This window comes from Bos grunniens, chromosome 15 (assembly GCF_055505025.1).
Source record: "Bos grunniens cultivar Pamir isolate PY7600 chromosome 15, Bosgru_T2T1.0, whole genome shotgun sequence".
Classification (NCBI taxonomy): Eukaryota; Metazoa; Chordata; class Mammalia; order Artiodactyla; family Bovidae; genus Bos; species Bos grunniens.
Genome location: NC_141179.1, coordinates 78,035,537 through 78,057,337, shown reverse-complemented (window position 1 = coordinate 78,057,337; position 21,801 = coordinate 78,035,537). Strand labels below are relative to the sequence as shown.

Here is a 21,801-nt window from a genome sequence, read left to right as displayed (position 1 = left end):
TTCCTATTTGGAACCAGTCTGTCGTTCTGTGTCCAGTTCTAACTGTTGCTTCCTGACCTGCATACAAGATTTCTCAAGAGGCAGATCAGGTGGTCTGGTATTCCCATCTCTTTCAGAATTTTCCACAGTTTATTGTGATCCACACAGTCAAAGGCTTTGGCATAGTCAATAAAGCACAAATAGATGTTTTTCTGGAACTCTCTTCCTTTTTCCATGATCCAGCGGATGTTGGCGATTTGATCTCTGGTTCCTCTGCCTTTTCTAAAACCAGCTTGAACATTTGGAAGTTCACAGTTCACATATTGCTGAAGCCTAGCTTGGAGAATTTTGAGCCTTACTTCCCACTAATTGTTCATCTTAGGCAAAGAACTGTCTTAACCCTGAGCATACAGGGGAAAATAGTCATCCCCATTTACCATGTAGCTCCAAGAGACCAATTTTTAATTTAACAAGATTTAAATATAGCTAAGCTAAGTTTTTATTCTTTATTTTCATGATTTTTGAAGGTACACATACTGAAATGACCAACAGTCCTTTAGTGTAACCAGTTGCTCAGTTGTGGTGCATTACCTGGAGCGTACTGATAGTGATGCCAGATTTTAGGTTCATCTCCGATAGGTTCTAGCATATCATTACTGCTGCTTCTGGCACTTACAACATCCATAAATGCAGTACTTATGGAAATGTTTGAAGGAATTCCCTGGCAGTCCAGTGGTCAGGATTTTTCACTTTCACTGCTGAGGGCCCAAGTTCAGTCCCTGCACATGGAAAGATCTCCCATGGTGTGGCGAAAAAGAAAAATTGAGAAAGGATAGCCATCTTTGTTTCATAATTCAAAACATTTTCATTTTTAGATCCATAAATACCAATTGGAATAGTCATTCCAGTGAAGTCTTTGTTCGTAAAATACGTTTCTCTCTAGCCGCTGCACACCTGTTTTTAGCATTTGTCCCACTTACAAACTTGATCAAGTACATTTTAGCATATAGCAGCATAAAACGTGAAAACTTATGCAAATACTGTATTTCCTTTTTGGCCCATATATTCACTCATTGATCTTGAATTTAAGAAAATTCATCTGGATTATGATCTTCTTAACACTCGTAGCCTGAGATTTTACTTATCCAGTTTTACCATCACAATTTGAATGTACAGTGCCCCTATCTCTTTGTATCCATCTGAATTATGTAATATTGGGGGCTGTCCCGGAGGAGACTATGAAGATGTTGTCTCCAGACTTTACTTCCTTGAAAGGTGGTGCACGGGATTTGGGGCAACACAGGAAGAAAACTGCAGGATGGTATTAATGATAATTTAGTTTTACTTGTGTATCATCCTTGTAGATGACTCCATTATTCTTGAGTTTTCTTACTATTTAGTCCTTTTTAGTGTTGCTGGGAATTGATTAATCATTAATTCCTACAGTGATGAAATAGTAAACTATTTCAAGATGATGGGAAGTCACAAAGGTCTTGTAATTTATCTTATTTTAGATTTATAAAAGGGTCTCATGCACTCATTTTGGTTATTGCAAGATAGAATCTGAGTTTTTGTTTTGTCTTTGCTGTGCTGCACAGCTAGTGGGCTCTTGGTTCCCTGACTGGGCCTTCCACAGTGAGAGCACAGAGAGTCCTGACTACTGTACAGCCAGGAAATTCCCAAGAATCTTGAGTTTGTTTTTTGTTGTTGTTGTTTTAAATCATAGCATACTATATGGTTTACCTGTGAACAGATAGCATATTGTTGTTGTTTAATCCCTAAATCGTGTCTGACTCTTTCACTACCCCATAGACTGTAGCCCACCTAGTGAATCTTGAGTTTTAACCAGTTTTTTAAATAATTGAATTTGAATAAGCCATGGGAAATCAATGCTAATTAGAACTAATGAAAGAGGATCTCAGAAACATCAGGTCTACCCATCCCTGGTGGTATGTTGAGGGTTAAATATATCTTCTTAGAGGTTAAGTAAATAAATCTAGGATAAAGACTCCTAACTCCTTGGAGCCAAGAAATACTTCTACAAGCATGTGTTATTTTCCTTCAGTGTAGCTTTAATGGTTACTAGGGAGACATAAAAATAAATATGCACTTAAATATAAATACAGCTGTAGAGCAGAGTATTTGTATGTGTTTGGTTGACCTATCAACTAAGAAATTTGATGAAAACTATTTTGGTTACTTAGCTGAGAAATTTGAAACTTTGTCATGAAGATAGATGCGATAGATCCAATTTTCAGCTTTAGTCAGTTTTTATTTGCTAGGAAATGAACAGCTCCATTTTTTTTTTTCAGTGAAGTAATCTGTCTGTTTTCACAGTGGCATGGCAGAGAGAAATGCTAATTTTGAAGCCCTTCCTGAAGATTGGCGAGCAAGACTGAAGAGACGAAAAATGGCTCCAAACACATAGTTTTTTACTTTTTTGTTACTGTGTGCTGTTTTTTTTTGTTTTTTTTTTTTTAATGTTCAGTTCAGAGTCTTAACCAGTTTTACTGTTGCCAATAAACTATAAATGTTATGAGGGAGAGCATATGAATTTGCTGGGCAAGAGCATACAAAATTCCCCCATTTGTGAAATGTAGTTTTTTCTGTTTTGCCAAAAGGTGAGGTGGCTGAGCCATTTGACCTGGCTGCCTGTATTCTCACACTGACAAACTCAGCATGTTAGGTACATCATCAGTCTGGACGTGTGGCTCATGACACTTCTGTAGAGGACTCATTGACGAAAAGGGAAGGATTTTCCTGCCTAATAGAGGCTCTTGTAGTTTCTAGTGTGGCACACTGTCTCTCGTTAACTTCTTCAGAACAAGTGCAATTAAGAAGGCAGCTCTATACTCTACCTTGCTTAACTGGGATTATAGGAATTTCCTTCTGACCTCTTCTCTTAGTCTGCCACCCCCAAAGTGCTGAGGTATACAAACTCATCCATGTTGTGCTAACAGACGGCCACACTCTATAAATTTATAGAGTGTTTCTCACAGATTCTAGAACTGATAAAGATAGCTCAGTCATTGCACATACTAGGTGACATATATAAATCCAGTATAGGGCAGCAGCAGCAAGTGTTCATGTCTTTGAGACTTCCCCCTCACACGTGGGAGTAAGTGTAACGAGCCACTGTATGTATTGCTGTGTCTCCATTGTCGTACCTTGGTCCAGAGTTCACCTCCCATTTATATGTGAATGTATTCTCCATAAAATTCCAGTATTTAAAAAAGCAGTTTACTGTTCTGTACTTTATATTGTATCACAATCAGGTAAAAGTCACTTTAAACTGAAGAAAAAGCAAATTGTGTTTTAAAGCTGTTTGTATTTCTCCAGTTTCTGACCTTGTAAATTTGTATATATGCACTAATAAAGCCTTTTTTATACTTCTGATTGGTTATCCTTTTGCTCCTGTTTTGCCTGTTACTCCATGAAGATGTCACCAAGACTTACTTTGAGTCAGTCGTTTTTTCTAATCAAGTAGGCATAAGGGAAACATTGAGAAGCTCTCAGGAGAAAGACGAGTGTCAGGATCTGGAGCCCGTTGCAGGGTGGGAGGATGGGGTTAGAAAACAGGACTCTAGTATCAGAAAATATGATGTGACTTAAATTTTGGAGCTTGTGGTCTATTATTAGCTTGTATTTAGCCTACTTAAATCCTGGAAATGACAAAATGTGGTTAATATTGTGAAAAAAAAGGTGCTTTATACTCTCACTAGTTACAAGAGTTATATATACTCATAGTCATGTAAAGTTAACCAAAGACAACAGTAGTAAAAATTTTATTCCAGTATATTTATATGCAGCTAACTAATCAGTGTCATATATACTTGTGTGTTGGTTTTTATTTATACAAAAATCGGGGTGACCATTTTGTATATACATTGTTTTTCTTGTCATTTGCATAGAGCACATTTCTGGAAAAAGGCTATTGACTAGTCATTAAAGCTTTTGCTTTTAACTGCCTAACAGTTAACCAGATTTCTAGGAATTGTTGACAGGAACTAAGTGCCTTTGTCCCTATCCTGCCAGACCAGAAGCATTTTTTTGAATCTGACAATTTGATAGTCAAAGTGTGGGTTTTACTTTGTTTCTTGTATTTCTCAACCGAGAAGGTAATTTTTCAATTCTGGCTCTGGGATGGAGGGAATAGGTGAAAGAGGAGAAGCAGCTCCCTTTGAGTAATACCCAAGAGTTTCCTTAAAGCTGAGAAACTTTTTTTTTTTGGCTGCCCCATGGAGCATGCCTTAGCTACCCACCAGGGATCCCACCGGTGCCCTGCAATGTAAGCGCGGTCTCTTCTTAATCACTGGACCGCCAAGGAAAGGGACAGTGGAAGCGTTAGTCGCTCAGTCGTGTCTTACTCTTGAGACCCCATGGACTGCAGCATGCCAGGCTCCTCTGTCCATGGAATTCTATAGGCAAGAATGCTGGAATGGGTTGCCATTTCCTTCCCAGGACCGCCAAGGAAGCCCCCATCAATGCAATTTCTAATCCCCAGAGTCCGGGCTGCAATACTGTAATGAAAAGAGTAACAGTAACAATCCGGGCTGCAATACTGTAGTGAAGAGTAACAACAAAGCCTTGGTACTGCAGTCGTCCACTTTCCCCTGGTTCCCCACACCCCCTTCGGAGGCAGGGCCTCGCTCCCGGAAGCGCCAAGCCGCCCCGCCTTCCTGCTTCCGGCTCGCGGTTGCTAGGCTACCGGCGCCCCAGCCGAAAGCTGTGACTTGGCGAGAGCTCCGCGAGGGCGTCCTCGGCCGGGTGCGCGGCGGGGCCTCTGCCTGCGGGTGGTGACCCCCCGCCTCATTCACGCTCCTCTGTCGCCGCCGGCACCGCGCCCAACCCCTGCTGCCCCGAACAGTCCGGGGCGCCGAGGCGGTAGCACTCTCCCTGTGGCCTCCCAGGAAATCTCTACGCCCCATCCCTCGACTCTCCGGGAAACTGCCCTCCGCCACCTTCTCCCTGACCAAGAAACCCCGGACCCCTGAATTCCGTTTTCGGAGCCCCTGACCTTTCTTTTCCCACCCTCCCCGAAACGACTCCTCCGGACTCCCCTCCCCTTTTCTTTCACTGTCCAGCGGCGTCCTGGTGGTGGGCATCCCCTTCAACCCGGAAAAGGAAGCATGGAGCCGGCAGGGGTCCTGGCGCCTCGGGAGGAGGAGGTCGGAAGACTAGCCACCCTCCCAGATTCCTCAGGTGCCCACCCGGGCCTCATGGCGGGCCCTGGTTTAGAGGGAGGGTGCCGCGTGGGAGCTGCGGAGCGGAGGGAGGGGACGGGAGTGGATGTCGACAGGTGACTTCAGTTGTCCTGCTCTGGTTTATTTTAGCTCCTCGTATGTAATCAACTGCCCTTTTGGAAATTGGGCAGGGGCTGTTGCTGGGTGTCACTGACTGGTCTTCAGCATACCATGCAGAAGTAACATGTTCCCAGCATTGGAACCAGAGCTGAAGCAGGAGGTCGGTACCCACTCCTCTCCAGAAACCCAGTACTAGCTCAGAAGGTATATTCTGATGGCACCTTTTTCTGGCTAGAGATCTTGATCCCAAAGGTAGAATCATTTGCACAAATGTCTTTCACATGGTTTGTTTTTAGAAGTTCTCAGGTGTGGCGTCCTCTGCGACCATGCTTGTGTACCTTTGTTAAGAGTCAGTATCACTCTTTTAACAGGCTGTTATAATAATGATTATTATGAAAACATGTTCCTGATTGAGATGGTTTGTCCTTTCACAGACTCTTCCTGATCCCTATGAAGACTTTATGTACCATCACCTCCAGTACTATGGCTACTATAAAGGTAGTATCTCGTTCTGATCCAGCACCACCTTTCCTGGGTCATTGAAGTACATTGTTGGATCAGCTGAGAGAGTTGTGCTTGGATAAACTAATGACGAATTTTTTGAGCAGCGTTAGTGGGAAGTACTTCCTTTCCCCACTGATATGCTCTGTCACTTCTGTTGAGTGTCAGTTTATACAGAGGTCTGTCTGTCTGTCCTTGAACCACTACCACCCTTTCTTAATGACATGACATGGCATGAAAATAGTCTTGATAGTTGGAAAGAAATGTCCTCCCATATTGTCATTTTCAGAAGTGTCTTGGCTAACCTTACCTTTTTATATAATCTTAGAACTGGCATGTGATACTTTAAAAAAATGGGATTTCATTTAATCTACAGATCAAACTTGACAAGAAATGAGAATTTTCCAATACCACATTCTCCAATCTATTCATAGTATTTTCTAATTCTCTAATTTGCTTCGGTCCTCCTTAATGTCTTCCAATGAGATTTATAAATTGTTTTCATGGAACTGCTTATCTGTATGCTTTTATAAGTGGTATCTTAAAATTTTGATGTTCTAACTTTGTTCTTGGTATTTAGAAATAAAATTTAAGTTTTCGTATTGATTTCATTTCTGACTTGTTAAACTTTCTTATTAACTGTTTCATTTTGTAAGTGATCACTCACTCACTCGTTGAAAACGGAATTCCCAGTTTGCCAGATTCAGCAGAGCCCTCGGGACGAGGCACCTCTCATCCTGAGTGCTCCACTTCCACTCTGAGCACTTACCCTGACTTGGTCATACAACTGCTGGGTTTTTCCTGCCTCCCCAGCCCTTCCTTTCTACTTTACCATATGCCTCTCAAGTCTTCTCCTCAACGTGAAATGGAGAAAATTATGTTTAACTCAGAGAAATTGGAACGTGAAAGCTCTTTGGAAAATGGGTTATATTGGTTGTAAAGGCCTGTGGTATGGCAGGTGGTGACTGGAAGGCAGTTTGCTAGTAGTAATTGTTTGAGTGTTGACCTCAATATTGGATGTGATGAACTAGCCTTCAACATCTTTCACTAAACCGCCTGTTCTTAGCTCAGAGAGGCAGTTTACCAAACTCTGCTACGCACCAGCACATTTGGAAGAATAATCCTCGATACCTGTTGAATGGCTCTTTTGGAAAAAGAGAGGATTTGATACCGGACCGCTTGCAAAAGGAGAAGCATCTATGTGAGTAGTAATCGGTGTCATATGTCCCTAGAATGCTTAGTCCCTTGAGCAACTGCTCCTGAGGTTGAGGAGAACATGGCCTAACGTGGGAGAAGCCAGGGGAGCACCCTTGGACACTGTTTCTGACATCACTCAGAAATGTTTATCTTAAAAAAAAAAGAAAAATTTTAAATGAAAAGAAAAATAACAAAACAAAAAAATATTCTGTAGATCTGCTTTGGATTGTAGGTTTAAAGTACCATGTATTCTGCATGGTCTTCCTCCAAATTGTTGGAAAATTTGTTAAAACTCTTCTGTCAAGAGTAACATGTTGATTTTTTTCATGCAGTTTTTATGGATATATTTATTAAGGCTCTTTGCATAGGAGTGGTGGAAACCAATCCAAGCTAACTTAAGCAAAAACAATTTTTTACAGGGATTCCACAAGTTTTTTCTAGAATTCGAGGGTAGGAATGCAGTTAAATTTCTCCCTCAATACATATCCAAGCAAACATCAATTCACTTCCTTTTACTGCACAACCTTTACTGCACAACAGCAGCCATCATCTCACTATTGAAACAGCCTCATCATTGGTTTCTGGTTCCATGATGCCCCCTTCCAATCCACTTTCCACATAGCAGTGTTTTGTTTTGTTTTGTTTTTCTTTTTATGTGCAAATCTGATTGTATCCCTTTTCTGGTTAAAAATCTTTGGATGATACAAGACCCAAAAGCTATAAAATATAACACTGATAATTTTTACAGCAAAACTTTATGTTTAGGAAAAAGTTGCCTTAGTAAAGAAAAATAACTGAAAAAAATTTTCGTGAGAAATATTGTCAAAGGATTAATTTCCGTAACAAAATAACTTACAAATCAATAAGCAAAAGATGACCAAATAGAAAAATGGACAAAGAGCATGAGCAAGGAGTTCGTAGAAAAGCAAACACAGCCAATGCAACATGCAGCATGAGCTCCCCTGGCGGCTCAGTGGTGAAGAATCCACCTGTAGTGCAGGAGACTCGGGGTGCGGGCTCGACCCTTGGATCAGATCCCCTAGAGGAGGAAATGGCAACCCACTGCAGTATTCTTGCCTGGGAAATCCCGGGGACACAGGAGTCTGGTGGGCTACAGCCCTAGGGTTGCACAGTTGGACACGACTGAGCACACAGGCATGTCCAGGGATTAACTTTCTTAACAAAATAACTCTTACAAATCAATATGTAAACGATGACCAAATAGAAAAGATGGACAAAGGACATGAGCAAGGAGTTCATAGAAAAGCAAACACAGTCAGGAGGTTTTTTGAAAAGATGCTCAGTTTCACCCCTAACTAAAGATACAATTCAGTATGTCAAAGTACCATTTTGTAAATTATGAGACTTGGGCAAAAATATTTTTATGATTATACCTAGTAGCCGTCAGGAGATGGTAGAACACCCTCCCACACTGCTGTTAGGAATGTGAATAGATAGACTTAAATTTTTTTATTTATTATTATTAATTTTTGGACTGTGCTGCATCTTCACTGCTGCACGGGCTTTTCTCTAGTTGCGGCAAGCAGGGGCTGCTCTCTAGTTGTGGTGCATGGGCTTCTCATTGTGGGGGTTTCTCTTGTTTCGGAGTGTGGGCTCCAGGGCGCGAGGGCTTACGTCGTTGTGGTTCACGGGCTCTAGAGCCCTGGCTCAATAGTTGCGGCACACAGGCTTGCTTGTTCTGCAGCATGTGGGGTCTTCCCAGATCAGGGACGGAATCTGTGTCTCCTGCATTGCCAGGCAGATCCTTTACCACTGAGCCACCAGAGAAGCCCCTAGACGGACTATTTTAGGACGGCAGTTTGGCAATAGGAGGGAAATATAACGGTACTTAACCTTTGATGTAGCAGTTCCGTTTTCATGTTCAAATATGTGTCACACTTTTGCTCATCCCCGTGCTCGGAAGGCTCTTCCATTCTGCGTCCCGGAGCTCCTGGCTGGGAGAGGAAGGGCCAAGCTTGAGCGAAGAAGACTGTCAGGGTGGGGTGGCGCAGGGGCCAGCTGACCCCCCACCTTCAGTCCCCTCCTGTCCCAGTTTCTGATACTTGAAATAACATTAATAAGAAACAGTTGCCTGTCTTCATATAGTAAAAAAAAGCCATAAAATACAAAGTCAGCTACAGAAGTAACACAACAATGCAAAGGAATTTTAGAGTATAATTGGTAACCTGACACCTTCCAACCCCCACCCCCATTTTGATCATTGGAGTGAGGAAGATATTTTTCTTCATCTTTGTAGCAAACCATTTATTGTGTTGTTTTTTAAACCAGAAAAGTACAAAAAAGTACAAAAGGAATGAGTTACAATATACTTGTTTCAAAAAGGGAAAAAGAAGGGAAGAAAGGAAAGAGAAGAGGGGGGGGAGAAGAGAGAGAGAAAGAAAGAAAATATACATATAAGGTTAGAAAATCCAAATGGTAGAAAAAACACAAAAGGAAATTAAGAGCTCTCCCAGCCCCATCCTTAATATAGCCACTACTGTAATCATTTTTTTTTCCAGTAAAAAAATTATACCCTCAAGTATCTATATATTTTTTCTTTCTGATTGCTCATAGAGGATCCTCTACACAAGCTTTACTTTGGCTTTTTTTGTTTAATAGACGCTTTCCCTATGAGCACAAAAAAATATCTACCTCATTCTTTAAGAGCACCTACCTATTAATGCCTATTAATGAGTTTTCCATCTCGTTAATATGTCACAGTTATTTTAACTTCCCTTTTGATGGATGCTTTGGTGCTTTGCACGTTTTTACTATTGGAGCATTACTGCAGGGAACCTCTCTACATATGTATGCTGACGAGCTTTTGTAAGAAAACCTATAAGATAATTCCTAGCAGTGGGATTGCTGAATCAAGGGTTAGCGTGTTTTAAGTCTTACTGGACACTGCCAAATTTGCTTTCCAGAAAGATTGCACCAAATTTGCCTTTTTGTCCTGAGGTTCTGAGGGTAGTTGTTTACTTACACCCTTGTCAGGGTGAGTGTGAAACAGGTAAATGTTTTTCCTCTCTTAAGTAGCTAAAAGACTGATATCTTTGTGTCATTCTGATTTACATTTCTTTGAGTGAGATTGAGAGGTTTACCATCGTTTCAAATGTTTGTTGCCTCCCCCACTGCCTCCATTAAACAGTGCGGGAAATGTTTAGACATAGAAGTGCAGGGACCCAAGGTGGGGGGATGGAAGGGATAGGGGGAAAAGGACAGAGGAAAGAAAGATCCGGAGGACAAAGCAGGCCTCTTCCTTCCTCTTTCTAGGGCCTAGCTGTCTACCTTCCACTGTTCGCGGACAGACAAGAGCTGTGAGCACAGGTACTGCGCGTCCTTCCAGGCAGAAAAGGCACACGCCCCTGTGGGAATGTGTCTCCTCCCTGCTGCCCACCAGCGCTGGGAGGCGCCACCCTGGAGCCTTTCCTTCCCCTGCCCTTTCTCTTCATTCTTCCTCCCATTTCCTTCCTCTGCCCTTTCTCCTTGAAACCTTTCTTTTCCTCCCTTTTCCCTTTTCTTTATTTCCTAAGAGCTCTTCTCTCTCTCCTGCCCCTTCTCACACCTCTGCCTCTACTCTCTCCATCCTCTCTGTTTTGTAAGTCTCTCTCTGTCCTTTGAATGGTTATAGCAAGAACTTGAAATTTAGTTTGTAGATTGTTACATTGTAGTTAATAAAGTTTTATGTCCTTTTCTAAAATGCTGGTGGTCAAATTGAAAGTTGTTGTGGTTTTGTGTTTTTTTTTGCCTCTCTCTAGAAAAAAAAAAAATCAGAGAAGGCAATGGCACCCCACTCCAGTACTCTTGCCTGGAAAATCCCATGGATGGAGGAGCCTTGGTAGGTTGCAGTCCATGGGGTTGCTGAGGGTCGGACACGACTGAGCGACTTCACTTTCACTTGTCACTTTCATGCATTGGAGAAGGAAATGGCAACCCACTCCAGTGTTCTTGCCTGGAGAATCCCAGGGACAGCGGAGCCTGGCGGGCTGCCGTCTCTGGGGTCGCACAGAGTCGGACACAACTGAAGTGACTTAGCAGCAGACAAAAATAGCATACATTAAGTAACTTTTATTTCCAACCCACTGTTGAAATATCTTCAACTCATTAACTTTGATTTAAAAAACAAAACAGTTTCTTCTGACTTACTCTAAACCTTTGCATGTAAGTGCTTCATAGATTAGAGCAGAATTTTAGCTTAAGTGTTAATTGCTCAGTCCTGCCCCGCTCTTTGGGACCCCATGGACTGCAGCTCACCAGGCTCCTCTGTCCATGAGATTTTCCAGGCAAAGATACTGGAGTGGGTTGCCATTTCCTCCTCCAGGGGATCTTCCCAACCCAGGGATCAAACCCGGGTCTCCTGCACTGCAGGCAGATTCTTTACGGACTGAGCTACAAGGGAATTTTAGCTTAACGTTTTATAATTTCGATATTGTCAGCCTGAAACTAAATCTCTTTGAAGGAGAAAGATGTCATAGGATTGCATATCTGTGATACTATTTTAATACAATGCTTAAAATTCCTTAATTGTTACAGTTGAGCAGTAAAGTTGTTGCTTCAAAGGAAAAGGAAACTGCTCACTCCTTACCTTTCCCTTTGGCAGATTCTCTTATGCTGAGTTCACCGTTTGTTAAGAGCAGACAGCTTCTTTATGATGACATTGGCAAAGTAAACCCTCATCTCAGAGAACCCCGAGACCTCTTTGCTCTTTTCTCTGGCAGCGAGCTGCTACAGGCTCCAAGATGGCCAATAGAATGTGAGGTCATCAAGGAGCGCATTCATCATATTGGTAATGTGACTTATGTGTCATGGCCTCGCTCTTCTGATAGTCTGTATGACAGTTGTAAGTTCTGTGCATAGTAAAGTACAAGGCAGGATAGATTCACTATCTGTTAGCTCACTCGAAAATGCTTAAGCTCTGAGAAACTGATACACACTCCCCAAAGTCAAAAGTCACACTAATGTTTAAATTTATTCATAGGTATTTTACTCTTTTTGATGCAGTTGTAAATGAGAATGTTGTCTTTTCTTTCATTATTCGTGTATAGAAATACAACAGAATTTTGTGTATTGATTTTGTACTTTGAAAAACACAAAATTTGTTATTAGTTCTAACAAGTTTTCTGAATTTGTTATTAGTTCTAACAGTTTTCTGATAGAGTCTTTAGGGTTTTCTATATATAATATATGTCAGTGGTAGTTGTACTTCTTCCTTTGCAGTTTAAAGAGCTTTTATTTCTTTTTCTTGCCTGATTGCTCTGGCTAGGATTTCCAGTGCTATGTTGAATAAAGTGATCAGAGTAGGCATACTTGTAGTGCTCCTGATCTTAAAGGAGAAGCTTTCAGCTTTTCACTGTTGAGTATGATGTTAGCTGTGGGCTTGTCAGTTCACGGCTTTTATTATTTTCAGGTGGTCCATCCATACCCCCTTTGCTGAAAATTTGTGTCGTAAAGGATGTTGGATTTTGTTCAGATGCTTTTTCTTCATGTGTTGAAATAATCATATAATTTTTATCCTTCATTTTGTTACTGTCATGTATCACGTTGGCTGGTTTGTGAATGTTGAACCATCCTTGCAACACTGGAATAAATCCCACTTAATCATGGTGTATGATTCTTTCTATGCCCTTGGCTTTCATCAGTGGCTCCTGTACTTAAAATGGTAGGAAGCTGCCCAAGTCCCATATGAGAAATCTTTCAGAACTTAGTATTAATGAAAAAACCTTGTTTCCTCTGAAGAAATTGGTATACTTGTTCCTTTATAGTAATAAGAAAAATGTAGCTGATCATATTGTCCTGACTTGGAAGCTCAGGGACACATTTTGTAGAGTTGTTGCACCAACTTTCTGGCTTATTTTTAAGTGTTATACTTCTGTTGTATATGCTTTTTGTTAAAAATTTCTCCATAGTCTTTATAGAAAGAAGCAAGGTATAATTAATTTACAAACACACTGGAAACTTAGGATTGGAATTTGATTTGATTCAATCAGACTAGCCATTTGAATAATCATTATTATTATTTTATATCAGTTCTAATAAAATGCCTTTTATATTATTTCTTTCTTTTTTTTTTTATATTATTTCTTATTTTGTGCTTTTTCAATGTCTTCTTTCAGAGTGGGTTCCACCTCAACCAGAATATTTCTATCAACCTACAGGAAATGAGAAGATACCAGAAATTGTAGGAGAAGAAAAAGGCACAATTGTCTATCAGTTAGATTCAGGTACTGTTATCACACCAAACAGTGAGTCATTAGTCATGACCAAAGTACAGTAAACAGATTTTCTGTAATAAAAATGATTTTCAAAAATCCATTGTTTAGTGGTAAACTGAGTGGTAGCCCTGAAATTCATAACTGATCAGTTTTAAATATTTAATCACTTTTTAAAAAATGATATAGAACCTTTTCTTAATAGTTCTGAGTCCCTTTCATCTCTTCTTCCCTGTTGTTCTTCCTGAAAGCCAGACGTTGGCTCTTTGGGGAATCGCTCGTCTTTTCTCACCTGCTTTGCCGCAGTGAGGGCTTTGTAGTCTGTGTGTATGACTGGCGTTTATGCTGTAGTTTCCTGCATTAATTTGCAGGCATCCTGCTGGTGTAATTCATGTATTTTATAAAAATGTGCTGGACACTGTGCCCAAGAACAAAATACATATTCTTTTCAAGGGCACATGGTAAATTCCCCAGGATATACCATGTATAAGGTTATAAAGCAAGTCTTAATATGCTGAAAAGGATTGAAGCCATACAAAATACATTCTCTGACCACAGCAAAATTAAATTAGAAATCAACAGCAAAATGAAATCTGGGAAATATACGAATATTTGCAAATTGAATAGCACATTTCTCTTAAGTAACCCACAGGCTAAAGAAAACATAAGTGTTCAAAACTATTTTGAACTGATTGAAAATAAAACCACATATCAGAATTTATGAGATGTAGCTAAAGCACTGCAAGGTCAGTTTATGACTTTAAATGCCTTTATTTAAAAGGAAGAAAGATTTGAAATCAGTTACCTAAGCCTCCACCATAATAAATTAGAAAAATAAGAGCAAACTACGTCCAAAGGGAGCAAAAGGGGACTCCCTGGTGATCCAGCGGTTAAGTCTGCCTACCAACGCAGGGGACATGGTTTGACGGTCCGGGAAGATCCCACATGCCACAGAATAACTACGCCTGTGAGCCGCAACTGCTGAGCCTGTGGTCTAGAGCCCAGGCACCGCAACGAGAGCAGCCACGCAGTGAGACGCACGCGCCGCAGTGGAGAGCAGCCCCTGTGACCGCGACTGGAGAGAGCCGTGCGTAGCAACAAAGGTCCCGCACAGCCCGAAGTAGATAAATGATTTTTTAAAGTGGGCAAAAGGAAGGAAATAGTAGAGAGAAAAATGGAAGTCAGTGAGATAGAAAAGTGATGTAGGAAACCAAACCAGGGTTGGTTCTTTGGAAACATCAACAAAACTGACAAAACTGTAGCCAAACCAACCAAGGAAAAAGGAGAGGAGAACACAAATGACCAGAATTAGGAGTGAAAGGGGACACAGCCATCAACTCTACAGAAATCGAAGCAATTACAGGGCAATGCTATTAACAGCTTTATGCTAGCAAATTAAGCAACACAGACAAACAGGAAAAGTTGCTGGAAAAAACATGTATTATCAAAACTGACTCGGAAGAAATAAAAAGTCTGAATAGGTTATAACAAAGAAATTGAAGTAGTAATTCAAAATCTTCCTGGGAAGAAATCCCTGGCGCAGATGGCTTACCAGGATTTATTTGAATTGTACCAAACATCTAAGGATGAAATAGCCCTAATTCTTCAAAAACTCTGAAAACAGAAGAAGAGGAAACACTTCCTACCTCTTCCTTTGAAGCCAGTATTCAAAGCCAGACAAAGGCATCACAAGAAAACTATAGATTAGTATTCCTCATGAATATAAACGCAAAAATCCTCAACCAAATACCAGCAAACCAAATTCAGCAGCATATTGAAAGGATTGTACACCGTGACCAGGGGAGACTTGTTACAGGAAGCCAAGGGTGGTTCAACATAAGAAAACTGATGTGACAAACCACATTAATAGAACAAAGAGGAAAAAACTAACTACACAGTCATCTCAGTCAGTGCAGCAGAAGCATTTGACAAAATCCAGCCTTTCATGATAGCATTCTGAAAACTGGAAACCGAGAATTTCCTCTGTTCAATATCCTTTATTGATACTGGATATTTATCGATAAAAGGATATTTATGGAAAGGAAGAATCAACTTCAAACTCACTAAAACAGCCATAACAACAGTAGGGACAGTAACAAGTGCCAGGGAGGATGTGAAGTAGATGGTAATAGTAACCTTGAAGGCAGAAAGGAGATGTCATGTTAAAGAGCTGTGAATCAATAGATAGAAATGGTCAGAAGAGAAGTCAATTTTATTAGAGGAGGAGTATGTACCAAGTGTAATTAGTATAAATGGAATGTAAGTTAATAAAATCGCGGGGGGAAGGTTAAGAAACAGCAAGAGATAGGAAAGAGGAAGCTGCAATGGGTTTACATTCCTACCATGGGAAAAATAAAATGAGCAGGTTTTAGCAGAGAGGGTCCATCTGAGATGTGGTTATAACCGCTCTACTCCCAGTTCCCTTGGTTTTGGACTCTGATCTCACTGTTTTGGCAAAACTTACTATGTTCAGTGAGGTAGAAAAGATGAAGCAACTACCTAGCTCCACCTTATGGAACGTCTGAGGAGGAGTTTGGGAGACTTGAAAATCTAAGATCAGGGGACTTCCCAGGCAGTCCAGGGTTGAGACTTTCCTTCCAACGTAGGATGTGCAGTTTCAATCTGTGGTTGGGGAGCTAAGCTCTCACATGTTTCACAGCCAAAACACCAAAACAGAAAACAGAAAAAAATATTGTAACAAATTCAATAAGGACTTTAAAAACGGTCCACGTAAAAAAAAAATTTTTTTTAATAAAATCTGAGATTGTAAGTCAGTTGACTTGAGTGATATTAGGGGATGTATCGCTCCTAGGACCTCAAGAAATTCTTGGTATCATAAGCCTGTTTTACCTGTCGGTGACCTTGTAGTCATTTCCAGTAAACCAGATGACCACGGATCCCCACTGCCTCATCGGTTCTATCCAGACATATTTCTACAGAGGGAGAAACACTGGGGCTGAGAGCTCATTCTCCCGATACGGCAGCTTTTGTGAATTGTCCTGTTAATACACATTTGTAGCAGCTGTCTTGATCTTGCCTTTGGATTCATCAAGTGGAGTTAAGCCCACCCTCCTGGAGGAATGAAGAAAACGAAAACTGAGAAGATGGGGCTCCAGGGAGAATCTGGGAGTTTGTCAAGTTAGGAGTCCTGGAGCAACCACGTGCTCTAAGAATGTTGTGGGTTAAATAAGAAAGAGGTTTTGTTTTTGAGATATGTTACTGTGGGCTATGAATTGGATCATTTTTAATGTTACCTAAGAGACTCAAGAAAATGTTGAAATTCCTTTATTAACGACATCTGGTTGCTGGTCTGTACATTGATTGTGGTTCCTTGAAAGGATTGAACAACATGGGACTCCAGCTCTTAAATGGATCATGCGTACTCTGCTGCTTTCTCTGCTTTTACCTCCTCTGTGCTTTTACTCCCATTTTATACTCACTTTCTCTTTTGCTTTCCTTTATTATCCAATTTACTTCCTCTCTAAGTCTCCACTGTGACAAGATTGCATATAGAAGCAAAAGTCATAATGTGAATCTATCTACTAATGAAGGGTTATCCACTTATGAAAGCAGGCCCTGTACATGTTTCTATTTGTTTAATGCGTGTATCCATCCTACCCCGTGGTCAAGATCTTTGTTGGTGTCAATCATCTGTTGATTGGCAGATACTGCTAACGTCTGACAACATAACGCAAGTATAGTAAAAAATCATTGCAAAGTGAAATTATCCATATAAGTGATGCAAGATTGTATGAAGTCGATGAATATTAAATAATTACTTACTTCACTTGCAAAGCCATTGACTACTAAGAATATAGATATTTCTTATTTAAATACTCCTTGTTGTTAAACTAGAATAGTGCTTAACACAGAGGGGCTTAATAAACATGTACTGGATAAACGAATTCTGACTGGAACTTGGACTAAATATATCTATCTCATCCACAGTGCCCACTGAAGATTGCTATTTTACCAGTTCCAGAGTGGGAGGCAAACGGGGAATTATCAAGGAACTTTCTGTCTCCTTACAAGGACCAGAAGATAATACTCTGCTGTTTGAATCAAGGTTTGAGAGTGGGAACCTGCAGAAAGCTGTCAGAGTGTGAGTAACAGAGAGGAATTTCCCAAAGGGATGATGACTGAAATGACTGAGAAGTGTCTTCAGGAATCATGTTAAGGAGTCAGGAGTGTTTTTGTGAAAGAGAAAAGTGATGAGAGATGATTGTGAGGACAATGAAAAAGAATGAAATAATTGTGACTCATCTTTTCCTCTAGAAAAAAAAATTATCCAAACTGTTTTTTCTACTTCTAAAAGAAATTAGTGCACATTTGAAATTTGCTTTATGGACCTGAAATAGACTGTTAGATATTTCTCCAGCTAACATGCCCTTATTCAAGATCAACAGAGAATTGCAGTTTGGGGTCTGCAGCCACAGGGAGCCATGAAAGTCCTGTAATGCAAGGGAGGGAGAGCACGTAACTGAGGGGAGAAGGAAGTTGGGAGGCTTTAGTAAACAAAAGGTTCGTAGCTTTTCATTGGCTGCATCCTTACCAGGAAGGAAGGAGTTCTTCCTGCTGGGCTCCACTACCGTTGCAGGGCTTGAGAGCTCCGCCTTCGGGTCTCCCAATTCTATTTAATTAGGGTTTCTGTTCATTAGTCCCTGGCGGCTCAGAGGGACTGGAATGCGGGAGACCCCAGTTCGATCCCTGGGTCGGGAAGATCCCCTGGAGAAGGAAAATGGCAACCCACTGCAGTACTCTTGCCTGGAGAATCCCACGAAGGGAGGAGCCTGGTGGGCTACAATCCATGGGGTCGCAAAGAGTCAGACACGACTGAGCGACTTCACTTTCTGTTCATTAACTTTTTACAATCTTAATAAAAATGTTGTTGTCATTGTTTAGTTACTAGCCCGCCAGGCTCCTCTGTCCATGGGATTTTCCAGTCAAGAAGACTGAAGTGGGTTGCCATTTCCTTCAGGTATCTTCCCAACCCAGGGATCAAACCCACATCTCTCATGTTAGCAGGTGGATTCTTTACCACTGAACCACCAAGGAAGCTCCTTAATAAATACCTAACATAAAAAGCTGAAGTCCTATAATCATAGCTCCCAGATGCAGAAACTGTTTATATGTATTACTTTTTGTGTATATGTGTTAACTTTTTTCTCTCTGGATAGATGTAATATATACAGATTACATGTTTTTAAAAAACAGTATGCATACTGTTTGTTTTTTTAAATACATACTGTTTTGCATGTTGCTTTTTTCCACTTAATAAGTTTTAGATGTTTTCTTATGGCCGTACCACAGATGCATCTCCTTGTTTTTAATAGCTCATGTTGTCCTATCATATGGATACTCTATATCTTATTCACCTTTTTCCCCAACTGATGGGAAATGATGTTCACAATGTTTGGCTTAATGAATGAATACCCTTATGCCTTGGTAGTTTTGAGTATTGGTGGTGTTATGAGACAAATCCTAGACATAAAATTGTTGGTCAGGGTTTGATCACTTCAGTAATACTAGTTGTTGTCCAGTTGTCCTCCCAACATGATTTCAGTCCCCATCAGCAGTGTGTGAGAGTGCCTGTTTCCCAGCTCTAGAACGCCAGTGAGATGGAGGCAGAAGGGACATCCTATTTTAGTCCACGCTTCATGAGTTTTGCTTGTGGATGAGCATCTTTCCATGATCTCTGGCATTTGTATTCTGTCTTCTGCAAGTTCAACAAGGTGAACGCTTTCCAGAAATGTCCCCTCATCTTCAAATAAGTGAGGATCAAATATAAAGACAGCACAGAGGGCTTACAGGTCTCTTCTACAGAGATGATATCCAGAATGTAGCTCACATCCAGCACTGGCTCTGGCTTCACTACTGTTCAGTGCATTTCAGAGAGGTGCTGAAGTAGTTAGAAACTGCTGTCGGACACTCCTGAAAGATACCCAGGCGCTCACGGCGCGCCCCCCACGCCGCGCGGCAGTGTCGGGTTAGAGGTCCTTCCTGTCCCACTCCAAAGAAGTTTTCTTTCCCCGAGTTCCTGCTGGCCTGATACATGAACTGGAAAACTAGGGAAAATAGAAAATAAGTGTTTGATATAGCAGGCTTTTCTGTTGTTGTAAGGTCTGTTTTTATCAGGAGAAAACAGTATTTGTTTTTTGAGGGGCAAGTGGAGTTACAGAGATATGCTTCTGTGTTCTGTATTACAGAAACACCTTTGAGTATGAACTCACCTTGCGAACTGACCTCTACACAAATAAGCACACTCAGTGGTTTTATTTTCGAGTTCAGAACACCAGAAAAGATGTCACCTATCGCTTCACCATCGTCAACTTGCTAAAAGCCAAGAGCCTCTATACTGTAGGGATGAAGCCGCTCATGTACTCCCAGTTGGATGCCAGCACCCACAGCATTGGCTGGAGGAGAGAAGGAAATGAAATCAAGTACTTCAGGAACACCGCGGAGGACGGACAGCAGCCCTGGTACTGTCTCACGTGGACCGCTCGGTTCCCGCACGACCGGGACACTTGCTTCTTCGCACACTTCTACCCATACACCTACACTGACTTGCAGCGCTTCCTCCTGTCGGTGGCAAACAGCCCCGTCAAATCTCAGTTCTGCAAGCTCCGGACTTTGTGTAGGAGCCTAGCAGGAAACACCGTCTACCTGCTCACCATCACCAACCCAGCCCGGACCCCTCAAGAGGCAGCTGTGAAGAAAGCTGTGGTCTTGACTGCCCGCGTGCACCCCGGAGAAAGTAATGGCTCCTGGATTATGAAAGGCTTTTTGGACTTCATCCTAAGCAACTCCCCAGATGCTCAGCTCCTCAGAGATATCTTTATCTTCAAAGTGGTCCCCATGCTAAATCCAGACGGAGTGATCGTGGGGAATTATCGGTGTTCGCTGGCTGGAAGGGACTTGAACCGGCATTATAAAACCATTCTGAAGGAGTCTTTCCCCTGCATCTGGCACACCAGGAATATGATCAAGAGGTGAGGCTTCTGTCCGTTGGTCTTACACTGTCAACTCTGTCTAATGTGTGAGCTCTTTCCCAATGGCATAGGAGTCAGGAATGGTTTTGGGGACAGTCTGTAATGTTCTCTTTGCAGCCATGTGGGTTTGTTAGTTTTCACATTTTTAAATCATGTCTTATCTCTGGGTTGAAACTAAACATGGAGCATTTCACTAGAGTGTTTTACTTACAAGTGAAATGATTGAATGTAAAAGATCAAAAGTCAGGGAGCTCATAGGTCTTTGTGATGAGACTTGTGTAATAATAATAATAGTACCTAACCATTCGTCAGTTCTTGTGTACAACAGGCAGTATTCTCAGTGCTTCCCACATGCCCCATTGAGTCTCACATTCGCCCTGTGAGATAGGCATACTCTATGTCCCCATTTTACATAGGATGAGGAAATTAAGGCCCAGAGAAGTTAAGAGACTTGCCCAAGGTCGTACAGCTAGTTCTCTGGTTGCAGAGTCTGAATTCCTTGTTGCTGCTGCTGCTGCTAAGTCACTTCAGTCATGTCCGACTCTGTGTGACCCCATAGACGGCAGCCCACCAGGCTCCACCGTCCCTGGGATTCTCCAGGCAAGAACACTGGAGTGGGTTGCCATTTCCTTCTCCAATGCATGAAAGTGAAAAGTGAAAGTGAAGTCGCTCAGTCGTGTCCGACTCTTAGCAACCCCATGGACTGCAGCCTACCAGGCTCCTCCGTCCATGGGATTTTCCAGGCAAGAGTACTGGAGTGGGGTGCCATTTGCCTTCTCCAGAATTCCTTGTTATCCTCTTATAAAGAAAGAATAATAAATCAATTTGCATTTTTAAGCCAATGTAAAAGTAGTTGAAGACTAACGATATAACAGCACCCACCTTTAAGGAGCTTCCATTTCACTGGACCTGAAATTGCAGCACATAAAAACATGTGGACTCACGTACCTTCTCACCGTATCTGTGTGAATGGCTGAGAGCAGCTTTGGGTTGATAGGCAGAATGGCTCAGAGTGTATATTGGAGTTGGGCAGGCCTGGGTCTGAGACCTGGTTTTACTACTGACTGCTTCTGTGACCACTGAAGCCTCAGTTTTCTTATCTGTAGAGTGGGGATAATAATACCTGCCTTGGGTGGTTACTGTGGGGCTTAACTGAGATAATCCATGTTATCTACTTAGCACAGTCCCCTGCATGTTGTAAAGGTGTGGCATTTTTACCATCATCACAGAGAAGGTAACTCTGTTTAGAAGATTGAATGGGTGTCCTGGTCATCCAGAGACGAGAGCTGAGTCTTAGAGGAACTAACCCTGGAATGTCAGAAACCAAGGCTGCCTTTGGTTCTTTCCCCTCTCTGCCTGTCTCCCTCTTTCCACAGGTCGGCACCAGGGTGGGCTTTCTTTCAGTGGATTTTCTCCTCTCCTTCCACAAGGCCTGCCCATCTCTGCTTTCCGTGGCTGGCAGGGCAAGGAGTGCTGGAGACATGTTTCCATCAGGGATGAGGTTGGGGGTCCTTTGAAGGTCATTAAGGGCTGAAATTTTCTTGGGAGGGAAAGTATCAACAGACATGCTTAAGGAAGAGACTCCAAGGGATCTTGACTATTCTCATGCCTTTGTATACCCAC

At 41.7% G+C, this 21,801-nt stretch overlaps 2 protein-coding genes across 22 annotated transcripts in view; both read left to right on the top strand.

The window, feature by feature from the left end:
* The window catches only part of FNBP4 (formin binding protein 4), a 30,497-nt gene extending 27,122 nt beyond the window's left edge, over window positions 1–3,375 (top strand). For all 12 annotated transcript variants that reach the window (XR_015142383.1, XR_015142390.1, XR_015142391.1 and 9 more), the window contains one exon: window positions 2,317–3,375. Coding sequence is in view for 2 of the 12 variants with exons in the window: in XM_086341657.1 (XP_086197783.1) it covers window positions 2,317–2,407 (91 nt within the window). In the remaining 10 variants the exon portion in view is untranslated. The remainder of the gene's footprint in view (window positions 1–2,316) is intronic.
* Window positions 3,376–4,649: 1,274 nt separating this feature from the next.
* Window positions 4,650–21,801, top strand: part of LOC147358553 (mitochondrial carrier homolog 2) — a 71,857-nt gene continuing 54,705 nt past the window's right edge. For 4 of the 10 annotated variants that reach the window (XR_015142392.1, XM_086341671.1, XM_086341660.1 and 1 more), the window contains exons 1-9: window positions 4,650–5,181; window positions 5,313–5,442; window positions 5,717–5,780; window positions 6,850–6,984; window positions 10,254–10,307; window positions 11,581–11,766; window positions 13,094–13,201; window positions 17,138–17,291; window positions 19,396–20,178. Coding sequence is in view for 9 of the 10 variants with exons in the window: in XM_086341671.1 (XP_086197797.1) it covers window positions 5,407–5,442; window positions 5,717–5,780; window positions 6,850–6,984; window positions 10,254–10,307; window positions 11,581–11,766; window positions 13,094–13,201; window positions 17,138–17,291; window positions 19,396–20,178 (1,520 nt within the window). In the remaining variant the exon portion in view is untranslated. The remainder of the gene's footprint in view (window positions 5,182–5,312; window positions 5,443–5,716; window positions 5,781–6,849; window positions 6,985–10,253; window positions 10,308–11,580; window positions 11,767–13,093; window positions 13,202–17,137; window positions 17,292–19,395; window positions 20,179–21,801) is intronic. The other 6 variants (XM_086341661.1, XM_086341665.1, XM_086341662.1 and 3 more) reach the window with 4 other exon arrangements.